Source organism: Toxorhynchites rutilus, chromosome 2 (genome assembly GCF_029784135.1).
Source record: "Toxorhynchites rutilus septentrionalis strain SRP chromosome 2, ASM2978413v1, whole genome shotgun sequence".
Lineage (NCBI taxonomy): Eukaryota > Metazoa > Arthropoda > Insecta > Diptera > Culicidae > Toxorhynchites > Toxorhynchites rutilus.
This window is the reverse complement of record NC_073745.1, coordinates 330,572,432-330,587,768: the sequence shown is the minus strand read 5'-3', so window position 1 is coordinate 330,587,768 and position 15,337 is coordinate 330,572,432. Positions and strand designations below refer to the sequence as shown.

Genomic DNA, 15,337 nt, shown 5'->3' with positions numbered 1-15,337 from the left:
ACACTTTAAAACTCGCTTTTCCTTCTCAAAAACACATCATAATACTCGCTTCACAAATACAGACTGATCCTTTCAGTTTCAGGGATGCCAGATTATTTTAGATTGCGAAAATATATGCAAATTATATTATCTGCAAGCAAATGTTTTTATTCGATAAATAAGACTATGACAGTAGAACCCCAATTATCTGTATCTGTATCTGTACCCCGATTATCTGTATCTGTATCTATTTCTGTATTGATAAAACATAGTTTCTATGTTTAAACATCATCCCGACTATTCGCAGATAATCGGGATTCTACTGTAACTTGAATTAACACGTGATGTTTTTTTCACCTGTGATTTTCTCAGATCTTCTCATTCTCCAAATTTTATAGCGGAGTATGAAGAAACACACAACTTAGACTAAAGTGACTGCCCCGCTCGCTAGCGCAAAGAATGACCGAGTTCAATGTTAAAAAATTCCTAAGACGTTGTTAATTTTCATTCACTCTCTCACCATCACATTGTCAGTTTACTTTGAGGTTTTGATTTGTATCGCGAAAAGTACTGTATTTTGCTATTTTAGGTACAGTAATTTACATTTAATGCGACATTTTTCTAATTGGACACACCTGTATGCGACACGTTTAGTTATACATTTTTGTAAACATCGAGTTCGCCTCCAATGCGACACTGAGTGGTTCCTCGGCATGTCGCATTAAATGTAAATTACTGTATCAGTTTTCCAAACCAAAAGCTTTCATTTATGATTCCTACAATTTCAGAGGTTTATAAATTTTAATTGCAATCGCAAAAAAGACTAACAAATATTAAATGCCCGCTTGCAAATCTGGCAACTCAGTCTGGAAGTCCGTGAGGTAAAACGTCATCATCATGCATCCATATGAAATGTCACGATATTGATGCCCGAAAATCAGAAAATCCGGATTTCTGCGTTGTCGGCCATGTTCAGCTGTCATTATGCTCTCAAATGTCATCATATTGTCAATAAATTTGACCGTGTAAGGTCCGCTTTAGAGTGTAAAAAAAGTTCACTGTTTACATAAAAGCAATCTCGAATCGTCCCCACTTTTTTGCTTGAAGTTACTACCCCCTGCGAATAGTCTGAAAGTAGAGTCGATTTTCAGGTTTTTTTTCTTCGAAAATGTCGGGCGCTGCTCACAGACTGAGAATCAATAATTTTGTTTTGAGGAAACTGAATTAAATGATTATTGAAACTGAATGAAGTTTAAGAAAAAAAAATTCTGGAGTTTTTTCATTGAATTATATCTTTTCTCACTTTAAATAAATACAAATAACGCCAAAAAACCAGCCGGGTGACGTCTTTAGAGAACCCCCATTGAACTGACAGGAGCCAACATATCGGGTATCCCACTGACATTTTCCCCTTGTTTTCATATGAATTGGGTATCCCCAGCCGGGTGACGTCTTTAGAGAACCCCCATTGAACTGACAGGAGCCAACATATCGGGTATCCCACTGACATTTTCCCTTTGTTTTCTTATGAATTGGGTATCCCACTGACAGTTCTGCTTGAGATTTTGCTAACAATCCTAGCATCAATCATAGCACCCGGCTGCAAAAAACACACAATAGCAAAATTACAGAGCAAGCACAGTCTGTGACACCAGGCGCGAGTATATGAGTGATGATTTTGCGCGCGAGTGCAGCACGGTTAAAACTTTGTTTTATATATTTTCTAATGACTTTTTTGAGATTTGAACAATTAGTCGCCCGTAATGACCAAAAGTTTGGCCACTCCTGATCTATATGTTTGTGAAACGGTCTAGTATAAGAATTTAATGCTTTCGTGTTTTTCTTTTTCGATATTAGTTTGTTTGTCTTGTCCCCTCATCTCACCGTCACCCACCCTCGACAGATAGTCGAACATCAGATGCTATCTCTGGTCATGATGCACAATGGTACAGTTCGTGCGGCAACCCTCGGTTGAGACAACGATACCTCATATCCATATCCCTAATCTGACCAGTCCCACAAAAATTGTTGCCCCTCTAACATTGAGTAAAAGTTATCGAACGAAACCTACTAAACATAGATTTAAGTTGAAATTTTGCATAAACAAATCTTGAATTATAGGCTCCGCAAAGCTTATGCGATTCAGCCTTACAAATAAATGGATTGTAAAAAAAAAAAAAAGGTAGGGAAAAGTAATCCATTATTTTTGTATGAAATTCAAATCTTTTTTAATATGCTTTCGATTGTCCGATTTAAGTGAAATATGCACCGTTGGTTGTAAAATTTGCAATAAAGCAGGACCTTCTATTCTAGAGAAGCATCGCCTTAGCTTGCTACAGCACTTCTACAACATGATGCATCTCAGTGCGAAGGAGATCAATCGGTTGATCTCCGAGAGATTGATCCGACCTCTCTATATGGTATCAATAAGATATCAACAATTTCGTTCGCAGATGCGTCAATTGTTTAGCGTTAAAAGTAAACATACATACCTTTTAATCTCTTGGCACATTGGATTCTCCAAAATCTACATTGTGGCATATTCATATTGACTTCGTTCAGCCTTCGAGGAAATCGGTACCCGATGCCCGAAGCCATAGCATAACCAGATTCGCACAACAGCTTTCCACCAACAGGCATGGATGAACCTTTTCGCCAAACATTGAAGGCGGTACAAATAAGCGTTTTTGAACGCGAAAGCGTTATTTCCTAATGGGAAATACCAAGGAGAATTTATTCTCAGTGTATAATTAAAAACGTCGAAGGCCACGTGTTAACGTGCATCAGCTACTTTTTTATATTCATTATATTCGTTAGACATTAAAACTACAACACTATAACTAAGCTATTGTAGGATGGAGAAAATTTATCAGTAATTTGAGCTAAACGAGGATGTGAAATTTGCTCAAAAATTTAGCACAGGAAAATCTTGTTACGAACAAATCCAAATTTTCCCGCAAAAAAAAGTGGTTCGATATAAAAACTAGTGTACCTCCTTTTGTGGTACGAAATTTCCATCGTTTTATAAACTTAAGATCATATCAACTAAATTAATTTGAAAAATGCTCTTCAGTTTATCATCTCATCATCTTCATTATCTTGCTCATCGTCTTCATTCAAATGGCCAAGCTTCATTTCCATCGTTCGTTCTGGTTTGCTATGTGGTGCAGTTTTATCCCTCACGGTTTTAACTTTCTTAACCTTTTGACCAATGACATACTCTGGCATGAGTACCTTCGCACCTTTAACCACGGGCTTATCTTCCTCTCCTGGCTCCGCTTCGTTCTCACCCTCCAACTTCGACTTTAGCTTTATCGAACGATTGAATTTGATCCTTCCTCGGAATTGTACTGCGCCTCCAGCAGAGTCATCCTGTTCGTTCTTCGCCTCTTCATCCTGCTTGCGTGCCTCTATTTCACGCAAAAACGAAAATGCCGCTGCTGTGTTGCTCCGATCGCTGATATCGACGTCTTCCAGTGAATGCTTGGTCCATCGGTGAGGGTTCCGCTAGAAAATAATCGTTTTTAGTATATTTTTTACCCTGATCCCTAGCGCAACCAACTTGAAAATCCGGCAGACGTGACATGGGCAAGCATTTGGCGATCGGTGCCGCTGGCCGTTTGAAAATACTTTCGCGGCCTCGAAATTTGCGCAGTGGTTTCTTCGGTGACTCGCGGGAATCATTTCTGTCCGAGTCTTCACTCTCGGTTCTTCGACGATTTCGACTATAGTCAATTATTTCCTCCTGATGCAAAATAGAGTCGGACCCGATACTTTTCTCCGCCGACTCCAAACTGGCGAAAAGCGCCTTTCGCTTTTCCTCGAAGCTCATCCCGAGAGTGTTTTAATTTAGAATCTATTTAGCGAGAAGCAACTACCAATCTCAATGTTTTTATTTTCTCGTTCTGTTTTGATAATCATTTTCGTTTATATTCACCACCCTTTTCGAAATCGATGAGGTGAAATTCGGCGTTTGGATTTTTTTTCGAACATAAACAATAAACACATGCTAGCCGCAAAGAAAAACGTCAAAGTTAGTGTAGCTGAAAGTGCGACCGCCGGAAAGGTAAAAAGAGCAGTGCCAATGGAAAACTATTAAGAGGCCGGAAAATCAGTGAATACAAAAAATATAATTGATTCCAAAGTCAGGTAAGTTTTGAAGGCGTTTTGTTACAGTTCTTTCATTCAGAAAAGTTGGTACTTAAAGTGTTTTCTCTAAATATTCGTGCGAGAAGAATAATAACCTCTAAACATGATGCTTTATTCCTGAGAATTGAAATTGTTGTATACGACTCCCATAAGCAAGGTTTATATGATATTGAATGAGGAAATTATAAAATGATGCAAACAAATCAAATTTTGTTCAAAAAATGCATCGTTTATTGAAAGAGAAAAAATAGCCAAATCGAAGCCTCAATGTACATTCTTCAGCTCTGGTGGAGTTAAATTCAGAATCATACCATAGATACTAACCAGATGTAGTGCTATAAAATAAACGTGAATGTTGCAAAAATGCGAAAGCTTTAAGTGCGCTACACATACAGCGTCACCGTCCCGTCAACTAGTCTTAGTATTGGACTTATTTTGCCGACGTCAAAGTTGCCGGTGATTGTGTATGTGAATGCTACCATACGATTTTCATGGGAGAATATTTGACATTTCATTCCTTTACGTTGATTTCACGGTGACGGGACGTTGTATGTGTAGCGCACTTTATTTTGCTTGACTATTACCTAAGATAAGATCAGACAACTGGCTTCTTAGAGCCCCCGCAGACTGCAGACTGACTTGTCGGTCGATAGTTCGGTCGCCTTCTTAATCAGTACAGAAAGGTATGCATGTGCACACATTACACCGATTCAGTTAGGTCGGTTTTTGCATCAGTAGGCCGATCCGATCAAAATGTCGGATGAAAAAAGTCTGTAGTGTGCGGGGGCTCTTACTCTTTTTCGTCGTCCAAAGCCCAAGCCATGCCAAAGCCATGACATGAAGATCCCAGAGTTGCCAAATATTTTCAAATTTTTTTTCTGTTATGAATCGTAACATTTGGTTGATGCGAATTCAATGATTCAACGTATATTCAATTAGGCAATCTCAAAAATATGTTTCAAAAGGATGAAATAAGTCTCTTAAATACCCATATCTATAATATAATAATGATATCCATAACAACTCGTCTAAGATTGCCTGGAGAGTCTTTTCTCGTTGATTCGTGCAAAACAACGGCGCTCAACTCCGTTGCAATTCAGGGACAACTTGAAAATTGTGACTCTTCCGCAATACATGACCGTAGTACCGAATACTTCGTATACAGCCGATACACCAGAACATTTTATTGGATTTATGGATTTGCTATCAAAGCGGTGAGAAGAATGTTCAGCCCAGAAATTAATGGACAGTAAAAGCCAGCGCTACACGATGCTACGAATACTCTCGAATGCTGGACGCTCGATGATTCGACGCATCGTGTAGTCGACTGACGAGCTACGAACCTCCAATGTCGAGCGTCGAATATTCGCGTTGGAAGGTAATCCGTTCGTTGTGGATTACCTTCCAACGCGAGTGGCACGAGTCAAAGAATTTTTGCCATTCATTGATTCGACACTCGATGACATTCGATATACCGCTACACGATTCGTCCGAATCTATCTTTGACAGATTGGTTTGTTTATAAGTTTTAGATGAAGAAACTATGAAATTGGTTCATAAAATTCAAAATATTCGGCAAAATATTGCAGTTTAATAATGTTGATTTCAAGCATTTTTAATTTACAGCCCGATATCAGTACAATTTCTACGGCAGCAATTTCTATACTCGCATCGTCATCTAGTTTCCTAACGTTTTTGATGATAAATAAAAACAAGAAACATTCGATCCAAATACTCGCCGACTGTTTGGACCGGTTGCATTGAATCGAACATTCACTTCACCGTGTAGCAGCACATTCGTCACAACATTTGTCGATTCATCGAGTCAAATGTTTGAGTCCAACATTCGAGTGAAACGTTGGACGAATCGTGTAGCGCCCGCAAAAGCAGCATCGACATCATATCGAATTTTAGTAAGAATATGGATGACATGAATATTGAATTCGACTATGCGTACACTGTCGAAGAAGCGAAAACTTTCCTCGACAGAACAGAACAAAACTCGTTGTTCTCCATAGCTGGTAACATCATCAAAATAACTCAGCGGGAAAGAACATGTCGGCAGTGTAACAAGAGATTGGTAGTCAGCGAAACACAACCTGGATTGTATCAAAAATCTCTTTTTTCATATTTACGAGCTAGAGCAAACAACTCTTCCATCTGCATAGTGAATGATGAGACATTTCACTTCTAATTAGCAATGGAAATTATATTCCGAAATATTAAATCGCATTCGGAACCTAACGAAGCTAAATTGACAAATGAGTGTTTTGCCGTTCACTTTATTCTATTGTGGAGGAACACATACCTAAACTAGTATATAACTTCTTCACATTTCCTTTAAACTAAATATCGTAATATTCATTAAATTCACTATTTCTAAATTCAATACAAATCCAACGATATTTATTTTTATTGACAACACTGAAAAAATCAACTTTTTTTTACAAAATTTATCGAAATCAGCCAATGAGCGACTGACAGAAATTTGTTTTAAGCACACGTCTGTTACTTCGGACGCCATTTTCCTCCGACGCCCGTTATGTCCGAAATAACAAATGAATCAAAACAACACGAAGTTGTACTTCGGTCGTTTTGAGTTTTTGTTTCTTTCGGGTGTTATTATCGTTTTTAGTGAAATTTAACGAGTTGTAACAAAAATGGTCTGACTTTAGCACAAAGTACCATGTAGCAGGTATTTGAATTGTTTTTCAATAGTAATCGTGCTTAGTAGTTTGAAATGCTTATCGTGCAACGTATCTTGTCCAATGTACAAACGTGGTCAGTCAAAACGTCCAATGTAACAGAATGCTTTGAGTGGAATCAAATAAATGTATTTTTCGTGCAAAAAACCGGAACGAATTAAGTTTCACATCCAATGCTTCAGAGCACTTATCGTTTGATTTCTTAATTTTTTTTTTTTTTTGACGTGAGGTGATATCTCTGATCCCCACATCCCGCACGGAAAGGTTCGAGTTTTCATCAATATCTTGAGTACTGCATTCCGCTTCGGTTCCAAGTGACTTCGCATAGGCGAAGTTGCTCTGACTCAAAACAATGCCCAAATGTCAACAAATCATATTTTAACCGTTTGAGTTACTGCGAGGAGCACCTTTTAACATAGAATTTTGTTTTTCAGGGACATATTGGGGATACAGATTGAAAAAGTCTAGATTCTATCGCTTATTTCTCTTCTATTTTCGATGGATTTTAAAAATGGCACTTGAAAAGCTAAAGCATTCATAAATATATCCAAGCTCATTCGCGTTTTGGCATATTTTGCTCCGCACTCAAATGGTTAAGGATGTTTAAAGCACAATGAACTTACATTACTGTTAATGGTTAATAGGATCATAGGTTCAAAGCCGAATATCGAAGGCCCAAGGGTGCTATATTTCATTGTATCAGAAAGTGTTATTTATCATTAGCTTCTGGAAAGATCTAAAATTATCACGGGAAGTTCTATAGAAAAGAATTGAATCGTTCAAAGCGGGAATCGACTAAAAACCATATCGTGCTAAGTGTTTCGATAATATTTCATGGGTTTGGAAAGCAATTACAGGACGGACTCGATTATATACAGCCTCGGTTTTCTTCTAACTGTATATAATCGAGTATAAAATTTTGTTTTATTCGTTTTATGCACATGTCTTTCGGTTTTTAAATATAAAAGAAGAATTTAATTTTCGATTCATCCCCTTTCTCACACGAAACAAATAAATTTATCCAGAATCTCTCAGGAGGTGATAGGTGATCATATTTGATGAATAATTCCTTCTACATTTATGTTCGAATTTCAACAAGTTATAGTTTAAGTTATAGAACTTTTTTTTTGTTTCGAACTCTGTTGCCTCAATCTTGCTGGCTGTAATATCGATATAAACCATTCATAGTGAAAATTCAATCAAAATCTTTAAAAATCATGATTTTTACCCCATTATACATATAATAGCCACTTAAATTTTACCTTCACCTTGAAAGGTTACATTTTTTCTTGAAATAAGTCGCAATTGAAATATAAAAAAAATCGATGGGTTGTATCTGAGACACGACCGCTTAGGACGTAGGACTACGCAATATTTTTTTAAAAATTTGTTGGTTTATGATGTCGGATATTATTTGCGAATACGTCGAAATTTTATAAATAACTCTTGAGTAAAAAGTTCCGGGGTCCCTGAAAAGGTTTAATGGCTTGCGTGGTCTTGGTGTTTGGTGTTTGAATCATTACGAGAAGAAACGATTCTTTCTTGCATTTGCGAGAACAATACACTAATTGGTCATATGTCGCAATTTGTTTCTTCATGTCAATGCACGCATTGCACTAAGTATTTAACGAGAGGCTTCTTCCGTGCATCGCCATGAACAAGCATCAAAGACGCGTCTAAGAGATGCACACATTTGCAGCGATAAAAATGTAACATCGCGAGAATGACCGTTTATGAAAAATCGTTTCTCGACTCTCGGTCAAATCCGTCGACAAAGCTAGAAACTTGTTACATCAAAACAGAGCTGATGCGCATGAGAGCAAACATGAATGTCAACTAAAAGTATCGAAGGTGTGCTATTCACATGTACAGGAAATGAACAAGTTCTAAGTTTCGCGCAATGAAAACAAGCAACACACACAAAGCCAAACACTGATGGCTAGAAGCGACCTATAATCGCATGCACTCTTCTCTTTTTCCGCCTGCTTTGCCATGGCTCGGATGGTTGTGTTAATTACAATGCCAGCTGCACTTCAAGTGAAATATTCGCTAGCGTTCACAGCTCGAGGGGAAACATAAAACATAAAACGAGAAGGATAACCGACCTTTGTTGTTTCGGACACAGAAAGATTTTGAGAATTTTCCTCAGAGGAGATGCAATACTTATACGCTAGCGACAGCTTACTTACTATACAAGGGTGGAGTTTACTTCGCAGATATTCCCTTTTCGCTATCCCCTTTCGTTTTTTCTATTCTAGCGGCTGCATAAGTTGTCCGTTATTGGCAGCTCTGTTCGGGAAAGCACACAAATGGACAGAACAAATGTATGGGAAATGGGAATGCTTCCAATTTTTATCAATTTAAACCATATACAGAATATGGAATTGTAACGTATAGCATATCAAACAAATCTTAGAAAATTTCCGATTCGATAAGTATGCAAATCGTTAAAACCGGTCGCAATAAAAATAGTTATTAACGCTAACTTTATTTCATAAAAACGTGACCTGTTTTCTGCTTTGGCACCCTTAATGTAAGACGTAGTCCTACGTCAAAAAATCAAACTGTATATGATTTCAACACCAAATGATAGCTTAATTCATTAGCTACTACTTACCATTAATCTCATTTAATTTTGTATAACGACATTGGGCAATAAATTCGATTTAAAGCAAGTATGTGAGAGTAAATGACAAAACTTAATGAAATACAAAAAAAATGTAAACTTTTCTAAACAAAAAACCATGGATTGATCCTCCTACAAAAGAATAAAAGCAGGTTTTAGCCAATGCTTTTGTTTGACGATTTTTCGTTTTTTCATCATTTGCTGGAAAATGGAAGAAGCGAAGAAAAATAATTTTCAAACACTGGGGTTTCTTTGGCACCAATAATTAAAACTACACCGATGGCTTTCGTCGAAAAAAATGTTTCTACAGCTTGGTCGTTAATGGGTTAAACAATCAATGACGATATCGACCTAATAGTCACGAAAGGATTTATTTGTTTATTTATTTTTATTTTTTTAAATTTCTGTATCTGACTTGGAGTCCATTATTCGTTTCAAATTATTTAAAATCATTTTGAACTTCAATAATCGTCATCTTGGTAACAGATTTCTATCACCCCAGGACTAAAGGTGGCCGTACACTGTTTGACCGATGGTCAAATATGTCACATTTTTTGACAGATAAAATTTGGTTTCAAATTTGTACAAACACTGTTTTGTTTGCCACTCTTCAATTTTAAAACAATGTTAAACCGAAAAAAATATTTTAGACATCCAATAACTTAATATTTGCTTGTCGTGTTTTGTGTCGAATATATTTGATCAGTACATTTTTTTCCATACACCCAGGTTTTTTTACGCGTTTTTTTTTTGCGGTTTTTTTACGACGTTTTTTTACGCGGATTTTCTAATTAACGAGGTTTTTTACGCGGATTTTCCAATTAACGCGGTATTTTTTACGCGGATTTTCCAATTAAAGCGGTTTTTTTACGCAGCACCCGCGTAAAAAAAGACCAGTGCAATATCACATCTCCCCCTCAGCTCACATTTTTCTCTCATGTTCCCTCAGAGCAAATTACGATAATTAAGGCTGGTAACGGAGTTTAGCGCTTAGTGCCGCACCTTATCATGATTCTTACGTGGATTTTAGGTGTTGGGTAACGGGGAGCTCGCCGGGCGGTACAACGGGACGGGGTTTTTACGGACAGCTATTCGTGAATGTCTTTCCCTGTCTACTTAGCTCTGGACGGTCCTACAGTGATACTGCACGTGCATCGGCAGAAGATTGTACAAATTACTAGGGAATCTTCTAGCAACAGCAGATGGCCTCATTCGTGAGGAAAACCAAACTATAGCTACCAGTAACCAACGAAATTGCAGGAAAAAACTACGGATTTTCAGAAGCAAGCAACACTCAACTTTTTACTTCCGTTCTACGTAAAGATAGTCCCATTTGATATCTATCTTTTTTTTACCCGGATTTTCCAATTAACGCGGATTTTCCTATTAACGCGGTTTTTTACGCAGATTTTCCAATCAACACGGTTTTTTTTTACGATGTACGTATCCCCCGCGTAAAAAAAAACCATGGTGTACATCCATTACCACCCTAGTACACGTCGATCAAATTTTATGTGTCGAAAAGAGTCAAATATTTGACTTCGGCCAAACAGTGTATGAGCACCCTAAATCACAGTCATAAAGTGGTGAATATTGAGCATCTCTACGCAGCCGTACCTCGAATTTCGAACATTCGTTCTGTCATCTCTCTCGTTTCTTTTCCGGTCATAGATGCCAGATGTGAAGACGTTTGATTTACGGTGAAAACATTTTGAACATATACACATTTATTACTCTTTGAAATTGTCTGGAAAACAAATGAAATCTATTATTGTTTTAAAACCGGAACGTGGTTACTGATTCAGAATTTTTTAGTTAGTGATCGGTTGAATTTACACGAAGTTGTACTTGTTGTAGTTGTACTTTAAAGTAGAATAACGGAATAACAGTATAACAGTTAGGATTGGTTTTTCCGAGTAATTGTTAACTGCTAGTGGTGAAAGGATTGATAAAAATCGATTGCTTTTAAAACAATTCGTGGAACAATGTTCCGCTCTTCAGCTTCATTTTTCTCGAGTTGATGGAAATGTTACATAGGACCTTTTCAAAAATTACGCGAGAATTCATTTGATTAAAAAAAAGGAAAACTTTTCATTAAAAATTTGAACAGTTTAAAACTGCCTTCGGACCTACTAAAGTGAATAAAACTTTCACTTTCTCTTTTTCAGTTAGAGAATGACATTTTTTTTAAACAGTCTGTAAATACCTTCACATATTTTCAAATCTCGAAAAGAATGTCTTCGAAGTAGGTCAAATGTAATCAAAATGAAGGCATGTCTTCACATCTGGCATCCCTGTTTCCAGCTGACATCTTGACAGATTTTCGTTTTGTCGAAAGAGTCTGCTGACTGACCGCATTCATTTTATTCTTTCTTTCTGTTGTGCGTAGATGTGTTTTTGAACAGCATCAAAACATCTCCACAGAAACTGTGATACCATTTTGAACAACAACAAGAACAAACTGCAGCTGTAAATTTTATTAGTTGTGATAGAAGTCATCAGTGTAAGCAATGCGATGAACGCACTGGAATGTTTATTCTATGTCTTCTATGTACTTATATCTCTGTTTATTGTGATACTCCTAATCTGTGCAGGTCAGTTCTGTTATTATTTAGGTAGCGACACGTTTTTGCTTAGTCTATACTTTCTTGATTTGCGTTGGAGGAATTGCCACAGCCAACGAACCAATGCGCAGATCGAAAATAGTATTCCTGTTGTGTTTAGTTCAATACCTCGAGATTGGAGTTGAGAGAATTATCATATTTCTAATGGCAATAACCAAAAAGAATGATGACATTGTATAAAATAAGTTGTTCAGAAGCTGATTTGTTTTGTGATCTACAGCAATTTTTTATCAAATTAAAATGTGTAGTAAGCATTTGTGTTTCTACCAGTAAACTTTCCAAAAAGCTAATGCCTTCAATTTAGCATCAACTAAATGAGTAATTGCTGATCCATATGGTAATCCATAATTGTCGGCTATAATAACGATAATTGAGTTCAACATTCAGCTCTCTATCGGTGAGAAGAGTCTATTGTAAATGATATATGTTTCGATGTCTCTATATACAATTCAGGTTTACAACCTCAGAACAAATCAGAATTGCCAATAACATTAACACTCAATTAGAGCAGTAATAAAAAACGCTCTTCAATATCCTTTTTTTTCGCTTCCAGGCTGGTACATAGTGTGGAAATCGTTCCTGTCCCAGTTCCGCTTGGTACGAGACATTTTTAGCAACACTCCGCTGGACGAATCGCCATCGGACCCTGACAGCCGGACTCGCAACACTCGAAAGGCACGAAAAGATTGACCCCCGGGCTAGAGGTTAGTGAACAAGCGCTCACTGTATACAACTTAAAGCAATCATCAGCCAAGATGAACATCCGCTGCGCAAAGCCTGAGGACTTGATGAATATGCAGCACTGCAATTTGCTTTGCCTGCCTGAAAACTATCAGATGAAATACTACTTCTATCATGGGTTAACGTGGCCCCAACTCAGCTATGTGGCCGAGGACCACAAGGGAAACATTGTCGGTTATGTGCTCGCCAAAATGGAGGAACCCGAGCCGGGTGAGGAGAGCACCCACGGTCACATTACTTCGCTGGCGGTCAAGCGTTCCTACCGCCGGCTGGGCCTCGCTCAGAAGCTGATGAATCAAGCTTCCCAGGCAATGGTTGAGTGTTTCAATGCTCAGTACGTTTCGCTGCACGTGCGCAAATCAAACCGCGCCGCACTTAATCTCTACACAAACTCGCTTGGTTTTCGGATTCTGGAAATCGAACCAAAATATTACGCCGACGGTGAAGATGCCTACTCGATGCGGCGTGATTTGGCGGAACTGCTGAAGCAAATCAACGAATCCCGGGAGCAGATGGCAAACGAGGAGAACAACGACATAACGGTGGTTAACAATCACCACCACAAGGGAGGACACGACGGTCACTGTTGCCAATAGAATATATGTGGACTGCATGCTACTAAACTCGCGAGAGAGCTTCAATAATTGTGGATCAAAATGATGCCAATTTGTGGCAATCGCGTGTTTGCAATGTTGAGAGAGTCAACATTAATTCGTGCGTATTTGCAAATAATAAAGGATTTTATTATTACCTTCGATGGCGAGTTTTATATTTTAACTAATTTAAGAAATTTCAGGCGAGGCATTATAAACTAATGAAGTTTTGCTAAAGCTGTCTGAACATTATTTCTTAATTTTGAGAAATCCTTCCGTCAGAAAATATATTTACACACGTTTCACATTACATTTCGATACATTGATTGCTTTCCTACTGATGAAGTCTAGAATGGTAATAATGGTTCAACTTTGTTGTTCATGTTCTTAGTGTTGCGATTCGAGGGAGTAATAGAAAGCAGGTCACTGATTTTCGACAGCTTTATTTTATTGCGCTTCAAAACTAAAATATGAACAGTATGAACATATGTGTTTTGTGGTTAGGTTATGCTCAAACTTACAATTCAGTGGACATGATAGAATGCCCCGACTTACTCCTCTCGGCAATTATCTTTCTAACTCCTATCGTTACCCGCCCAAGAGACGAATGAACTCTCTGAGTTTAAAGTCTCTTTAATTCAATACCGTTACCGTTACCTGCCGAACCAGTATGGTTCTAACAAATAATTAATAGCGTTTTTCGTTCAATGTTGAATTCAGATAAAAATTTCTTGACGTATATTTCACTCGGGAAATCCCCGTCTGCACAAGAAGCGATGAACACACATCACACATGATTGCGTTGTTAGAGTAAACACTACCTCTAGGTGGATTGCGCGGGTGGTCATACAAGTAAAGAGGGCCGTCCATCTTTTAACATGGCTGCGACCAATTCTTACTAGCAAAGGGCCGAAATAATCCAATCCTACATAAGTGAAAGGTCGTATATATGGTGAGAGTCTTGCTTGTGGTAGAGATGCCATCGGAGGAACATTAGGATGAGCCCTCAGAAATTTACAAAAGGTACACTGAGATGCTACTGATTTAACTAGCGATCGAAGCTTCGTAATACAATACCGCTGGCGTATTTCGTTAGCGACAGTTTCATTGTTGCCGTGGTTGAATTTACGGTGCTGGTGGCCTACCAGTAGGCTAGAAAGCCGATGTGTTCGCGGTAGAATTATCGGGAACTTTACATCTGCAGATACACCTTCAGTGTTATTGATTCTACCATCGACACGAAGTATTCCTTGTTCGTCTAGCACAGGAGAAAGCTGAAGAATGATACTAGACTTATTCAAAAAACGTCTTTGTTCCGGAGGAAGGAGTTGATTCGCTGAAAGAGTTGCCATTTCTTTTGAGTAAGCTTGCCACTGTACCATGCTGAAAATAGTACGCTCCGCTTTTTTTAGCTCTTCCTTGGTTAGAGGCCCATTTTTTCTTTCGCCATTGCCGCAAGTATTACGACAGTTATGAATGAATCGATGAACATAGCCTACAGCCCTTTGAAGTCTACTCCACTTGGAAAAACGTTGAAATTCGACAATACATTCTGGTCTGACGGCATCATGATGAACATAACATTTTCGCAGTTCTTCGTTTCCCGCTCCTGTAGGTTTCCATGTAGGCCAATTGTCTTTAGAGAGGCGTAGAAAATCGGGTCCGCTGTACCAAATACTATGAGTGTGGAAGTAAGGTCCTGATCCCCATTTTGTTACTTCATCGGCAGCACTCTGCTGGGAGGGGACCCACCGCCAGTCGGCCCGATTAGTGTTTTCTAAAATCTCACCTACTCTGAAAGTTACAAAGGGGCTGTACTTTCGAGGGTCTGCTGAGTGCAGTACTGGAATCACTTCAGAAGTAGCTACTGATAGATGGGAATGCATGTCCTTCGATAACTATCAAGGTAGTCGTCTACAT

General features: G+C 38.2%; 2 protein-coding genes across 3 annotated transcripts; one reads left to right on the top strand and one right to left on the bottom strand.

The window, feature by feature from the left end:
• Nucleotides 1-2,752: 2,752 nt before the first annotated feature.
• LOC129770349 (protein TSSC4) lies at nucleotides 2,753-3,930 on the bottom strand. Its single transcript, XM_055773127.1, has 2 exons — nucleotides 3,542-3,930; nucleotides 2,753-3,486 (listed from the first exon to the last, which is right to left on the bottom strand). Exons 1-2 carry the CDS (start codon nucleotides 3,809-3,811, stop codon nucleotides 3,049-3,051), a joined length of 708 nt encoding a protein of 235 aa, XP_055629102.1. The 5' UTR covers nucleotides 3,812-3,930; the 3' UTR covers nucleotides 2,753-3,048.
• A 61-nt stretch (nucleotides 3,931-3,991) lies between these two features.
• On the top strand, nucleotides 3,992-13,579 carry LOC129770350 (N-alpha-acetyltransferase daf-31-like). Of its 2 annotated transcripts, none has more exons than XM_055773128.1 (2): nucleotides 3,992-4,128; nucleotides 12,637-13,579. In XM_055773128.1, the coding sequence occupies exon 2, from the start codon at nucleotides 12,839-12,841 to the stop codon at nucleotides 13,418-13,420; it is 582 nt and encodes a 193-aa protein (XP_055629103.1). In that variant the 5' UTR covers nucleotides 3,992-4,128; nucleotides 12,637-12,838; the 3' UTR covers nucleotides 13,421-13,579. The 2 variants fall into 2 exon arrangements, with proteins under 2 accessions (XP_055629103.1, XP_055629104.1); XM_055773129.1 differs by lacking the exon at nucleotides 3,992-4,128 and adding an exon at nucleotides 11,803-11,962.
• The last annotated feature ends 1,758 nt before the right edge of the window (nucleotides 13,580-15,337 follow it).